Raw genomic sequence first — 6,401 nt, 5'->3', positions numbered from 1 at the left:
TTCATGCATAGCAATGAGAACACCTGTAACTGAAGTCATTTCATGTTTTCACTGAGTGAAACATCAACTCAGGATAGCCTCAACTATCTTGTTACTCCCTAAATTCTTCCCTGGAAGGCATTCCACTGCAGGCTACCACCAAGACTGCAGGCCCATTCCTCCTCCCCAAAACCTCACCTTTTCCTGTGTCCTCCCCCTTCACTCCTACTCCCTAACCCTCCAGGATTCATTTGCCGAAGTAGATTCTGGGATACAAGCTCTATATGAACTAAGCCAGCTATACAAAAATAGAGAACTAGGTATTTTTAAACTGCTTTTATTCTTTGAACACATTGCATATATTTTCTGATGTTATACATTTTATTTTAGAAATTTGATGTGTACATACAATTCTTAAATGAATTTAAGCAATCTCACTGAAATACAAGATCTAAAGGTTATTTTTAAATGTACTGCAAATCATTTCACTTTTACTATTTTTTCGGCAAATTCAAGATAACAACATGTCTCAAATATCAACAAAAGTATATTGCTCACTTTTTTTGCTTCATACCAGTTGCAGATATAACAACAGTCAACTACTTTAATATTTTTAAAATCTTTTAAAATACTTGTTATCTCTAAGAATTAAGGAAAATTACTAAGTTCCGATCTTTCACACTTCATAACTGGTTGTCGATAGAACAAAGTAGACCAACTACTTGAATAAAGTTTTACCCTCTTGTGTCTGAGAATAAAGGAAACTTACTTACTAGTTCAGATCTCACCCCTCACAGTAAGTTAAGCTACCTCTCAGCTTGTTTCTTTTTACTTCACACCAATTGCAGATATAATAAAATAGATCAACTACTTGAATAAAGTCACATCCTTTCCTATCATTAATAAAGGAAATTAAATTGAGATCTTTCACATCTTAGAGCAAATCTCATCTAGATTATCAGTTTAGGTAAATCTATTTTCTATAGTTAATGCTTACATTTAACTTCCAAATTTAACAAACGCTATTATTTAGAATTCAGCAAGCATCTAAACTACAATTAATTTGCAACCACGCAAGGTTTTATGAAAAAACAAAGCAAAATACTAGAGGAGGTCTTGTTTGTAACTTGAGACATCTCCTGAGTAGCCCAGGTAAAGGGAAAAGCAACCATCTATAACAGTGCACAGTACATTTTTTTCCCAAAGAACTAAGCAAAATTCATTCTCAAAACAAATCATTTTGATCACATCAGCTCCTTTAAGTAATTAATACATTCACAGGACAATGGGAAGATTCTGAGCTAAACTGATTTTCGCCCCACCCCCACCCCCCAGGTGAAGAATGCATCAAACCAAGTTGCCATTTTTTGAACCTCAAAGTTATTTGTAACAAGACCGGTTCTCACGGGGGTGGGGAAAGAGACCCTTCAGGGCAAGAAGTGGCGAAAACTTGACAAACTCACTCCCCTCAGGGAGGACTATACAGATCTCTTAAGAAGCAACTCAGGGAAGATGGTAGGGGATAGAAGAGCTAGGTGGGTAGGTAGCGGGTGGAGGGCAGAGAGAAGAGGGATGAGCTCTAAGTAAAATGAAGAAAAAAATAAAACAAGAAAACCGAAGGAAAAAAGAAAAGAGAGTCTACTGAGGAGACGCGGTAGCGGCGGCTTCGGCTCCGGTGGCAACCGCCACAGCGATGACAAAGGCCGGTCTAGAAGAGACGAGGGGCTGCGCCCCCAGTGGCGCCGGCCTCCTGCGGCTTCACGGAGTTGTAGTGCTCCCCGAAGTTGCAGGTGTAGTGCACGTAGACCAGGATTAGCGGCTTCCTGGTATACTCCTCTCCAATGACGATGGCTGGCGAGTCGGCCTGGATCACTTCGATGGGGGTCTGCAGGATGTGTGACAGGGCCCTCAGCTCCAGTTGGCCTCCCCACGATGCACTGCTCACGATCTTGTCACAGTAGCGAAAGAAGTGGCTGCGGCTGTAGGCATCACCGGTTTCGGGGTCGCTGAAGAAAGGCAAGAAATCATCGATGTGCTTCCGCATGTACTCGGCAGTGCGGCTCCGCAGGCTCTCCACGGTTACGGAGAACACCAGCTGGTCTTGGATGGCACGATACATGCAGTGGCTATCAGTCGGCATTTCCTTCATCTCCAGATGCTTGGCCTCCAGGATGGCGCCGAGCTTCTCTTCCTCGCTTTGGCGGAAGCTGGCCAGATACTCCATGTTAACCTCCGCACTCCTCCCCTGGCGTGCTCTCAGGAGGGCAACCCTTCTTTCTTGCTTTCTCCGTGCCCTGAGGAAGTGTGGAGACTGGTTCTCAAGATCCATCTTGGCTAGATCTTCAGTGACAGAATCAAGGAACTTCTCCAGTTCCTGCTGGTGCTTCTGCTTCATCTCGGCCTCAAGGCGGGCCACGTCGAGATGCAACTGCTTTCTTCTCGTCTTGTCGCTCTTGGGGACCGAACTCCTCATGAGCTGAATGCGGTCCTGTAGCTCTTTCTTCTCACGCTGGTGGCGTCGTAACATCCGCTGTTGTTCACTCTGTGAATCTTCCATGATCTTTAATGGCAGGCGAGAAGTTTGGTGGCAGCTTAAGTACTACTACCGTTTACATCAACAGTCCAACCGCCAACCTAGCTAGAGCTCTTCAACCTCCCCTGGCCACTGCGTTCTGCTCTCCTCAAGCGCCCGTTGCTCTCACCCTATTCACGGTCCTCTCTGCCATTGGCCAACGTCTCTCCATTGTTATGCCTCGTGAACACGTCTGGCACTAGGATTGGCTGTTGGGAGACCCTTCATACGTCCGCATTAGGCCCCATAGCAACGGGTGCTTCCATTTTGAGCTGGGTTCTAATTCCCGCTTTTAAGTCCTGCTTTTGTACTGTGGTGTGTGACTATTGAGCTTGTGGAGAGTTCTCACAGACTCTTAACTGCCTACTTCACGTCCTAGCCTGAACACAAGGCAGACAACTGGTCATGCTTGAGAATCACATGACAAATACTGTTAGCTGAGTGTGCTCTGACACTGGACTTCCCATTGCTCCTAGTGTTCTGGAGGCAATTTGTCTCTCTCCAGTTCTTTCGTTGCCTTGAGTGATGAACACTTAATTTTGTGTGTCAGAACAAAGACATTTCCTTATGGTCCTGGGAACACAGAGTCCTTTCAGTTTAGGCCTCAAATCCACCCTGTCCCATCTCGGTGTGAGAAACCAACAGCCACTCTCATTGACTCATTCACTACAGCTAAGCAGACTTCCGCTTGTGCCAACAGAATGCACCCACCCTAAATTCCCCTTCTCCTCAGTCTCATGCTTCCAAAATGGGCTCCTTAGGATGCCCACGAAGCACAACAATTGGCATTTGTCAAGCCACTTACTTATGATTATTCTGAATCTCTAAAAGTTCTAAAAAATAAAGTGAAATTAAACCCTTAAACTGTTCAAATATACTCCCATCTTGCCCCACTCTGCTCACCTGTTATCTTGAATTCCCAAACCAAAAGGCTCTTGAGACACCCTCCTCCTTGTTACAAATGAGAGAAGTGGACATTTGTCCAAGTTGTTACATGTATCAAAAACTTCAGTCCTTTTTATTGCTAAGTAGTATTCCATGGCATGTATATACGGTTTCAGCTTTGGGTTGTTACAACCCCTGCTATAAACATCCATATACAGATATTTTTTTTGAGCACAAATCTTCATTTCTTTGGGGAAAATACCCAGGAGTGCAATTTCTGAGTCATATTATAAGTGTATTTCAGCTTTTTAAGAAGCTATTTTCCAGAGCGGCTATACCATTGTGCATTCTCACCAGCAGTGTATACAGGATCCAGTTTCTCTGCATCCTCACCAGCATTTGATGTTGTCTTAATTTTTTAATTTTAGTCATTCTGATATATGTGTATTGACATCTCACTGTGGTTTTAATTTGTGTTTCCCTGGTGGCTAGTCATGTTCATCTTTTCATGTGCCCTTTTGCCTTCTATGCCATATCCTCTTGGGTTAAATCTTTGTTATTTGATTTGCCCATTTTATAACTGAACTGTTTGGGTTTTTTTTTGACCTTGAGTTTTGAGAGTTTTTTCTATATTTTAGATACTTGTTCTTTGTTGGATATGTGCCTTTCAAATATTTTCTCCCACATTGTAACTTGTCTTTTTATCTCTTGGTGTTTCTCAGGCAAAATTTCCAATTTTGGTGAAGTTCAGCTTACCAAATTTTTCCTCCGTAAGTCATGGTTTTGATATCAAGAACTCTTTGTCTAACCCTAGATCCCAAATAATTTGTCCTGTTTTTTTTTTTACTAAAAGTTTCACAACTTTAGGTTTTAGATTGAAATCTGTGGTCTCTTTTGTGTTTATTTTCATGTAAAGTTTGAGATTTAAGCCAAGGTTCATTCTTTTACCTGTGATTGTCCAATTGCTCCAGCATCATTTGCTGGAAAGTCTATGCTTCCTCCATTGAATTGGTTTTGCATCTTTGTAGAAAACCAGTTAACCATATTTTTGTACATCTATTTCTGCATTCTCTATTCTGTTCCATTGATCAATGTGTCTATCCCTCCTCCAACACTATACAGTATTGATTACTATGGAATATGTCTTGAATATAGTTAGACCCTTTCCTTCAACTTTATTCTTTTTCAAAATTGTTTTAGCTATTCTAAATCCTTTGTGTTTGCATATACATTTTAGAATAATATTGTCTATATCTACAAAAAATCTTGATAGGATTTTCATAGGAATCATGTTAGAGCCATATATAATTTTGAGGAGAAATGGCATCTTTACTATGTTTAGTTTTCGAATCTATGAACACCTGGGTATGTATTTGTATCTCCATTTATTTAAATTTCATTGATTTTTAATGAATATTTTATAATTTTCAACATTTATGTCCTGCACATATTTTGTTAGATTTACACTAAGCATTTCATTTTTTGAGTGATTGTAAATGGTGCTGTATTTTTAATTTTGGTGTTCACATGTGCACTGCTAGTATGTAGAAATATAGTTGACTTTAGTATGTTCATCTTGTATTCTATGACCTTGTTCAACTGACTATTTCTAGGTGGTTTTTTTTTTGGGGGGTGCATAGATCCTTTGGACTTATCTTTGTAGAGGATCATGTCAACTGTGAATAGGGACAGTTTTATTTCATTTTTTTCAATCTATATCCTTTCATTTCCTCTTTTGCCTTATTGTTGCACTGATTATAACTTCTAGCACTATACTGAATAAGAGTGGTGAATGTAGGCAGACTTGCTTTGTTCTGGGTCTTGGGCAAAGCATTTCATCACTCCACATTATGTATGCTATTAGCGGTAGGGTTTTTGCTTTTGTTTTGGTAGATGATCTTTATCAACTTGAGGAAATTACCCTCTGTTTCTATTCTTCTGAGAGTTTTTAAAAATATGAATGGGCATTGAATTTTGTCAAATATTTTTTCTGCATCAATTGAACTGTTTGTGTGATTTTTCTTCTTTAGTCTGTTAACATGGTGGATTACATTGATGGATTGTCAAGTACTGAACCAGTCTTGCATTCCTGGAATAAACTCAACTTGGTCATGGTTTATAATTCTTAATATACATTGCTTAATTTTATTTGCTAATATTTTACTAAGGATTTAAAAACCTACCTTCATGAGAGATATTTGCCTGTAGTTTTCTTGTTCAGTACTGTTTTGTTTAGTTTTGCTATTTGGGTAATATTAGCTTTATAAAATGAATTTTAAAGTGTTCCCTCCTCTTCTGTTCTTCTAGAAGAGATTATGTAGCCTCAGTGTTAATTCTTTCAGTGTTTGGTAGGATTCTTCAGTGAAAACATCTGAGTGAAAAAATTACTGTTGGGGAAGCATTAAAATTACAAAATTATTTTCCTTAATAGTTGTGAGGCTAATCAAATTATGTATTTCATATTGGGTGGATTTTGATAGTTTGTGTTTTTTTGAGGCATTGGTCTATTTCATCTAAGTAATCAAATTTATGTGTGTAGAGTTGGTTTCTTTGTATTCCATTATTATGGTTTGATGTGTATAGGATCTGTAGTGCTTTTCCCTGCTTTATTCCTGATGTTAGTAATGTATGTCTTCCCTCTTACATTATTTGTTCTTTGTCAGTCTTTCTAGATATTTGTCAATTTTATTGATCTTTTGAAAGAATCAGTTTTACTGATTTCCCCTATTGCTTTTCTGTTTTCAGTTTCACTTATTTCTGCTCTCAGTTTTCCTTCTCTCTGCTTGCTTTGAGTGTAGGTCACTGTTCTTTTTAGGTGGGAGCTTAGATGATTCATTTCAGGCTTTTCCTCTTTTTCTAATGTATATACATTTAGTGCCATAAATCTCCTTCTCAGTACTACTTTAACTGTATCTCACAAGTTTTGATATGTTGTATTTTCATTCTCATTCAGTATGTTGTGGGA

The 6,401-nt window shown here is 39.2% G+C and overlaps 1 protein-coding gene across 1 annotated transcript; it reads right to left on the bottom strand.

The window, feature by feature from the left end:
- Positions 1-324: 324 nt before the first annotated feature.
- Positions 325-2,686, bottom strand: OTUD6A (OTU deubiquitinase 6A). The gene has a single exon (XM_020882978.2). It carries the CDS (start codon positions 2,534-2,536, stop codon positions 1,688-1,690), a length of 849 nt encoding a protein of 282 aa, XP_020738637.2. The 5' UTR covers positions 2,537-2,686; the 3' UTR covers positions 325-1,687.
- Between the last annotated feature and the right edge of the window lie 3,715 nt (positions 2,687-6,401).

Source organism: Odocoileus virginianus, chromosome X (assembly GCF_023699985.2).
Source record: "Odocoileus virginianus isolate 20LAN1187 ecotype Illinois chromosome X, Ovbor_1.2, whole genome shotgun sequence".
NCBI lineage: Eukaryota > Metazoa > Chordata > Mammalia > Artiodactyla > Cervidae > Odocoileus > Odocoileus virginianus.
Note: the sequence above shows the minus strand (reverse complement) of the source record. Positions and strands in the feature narration are given on the sequence as shown.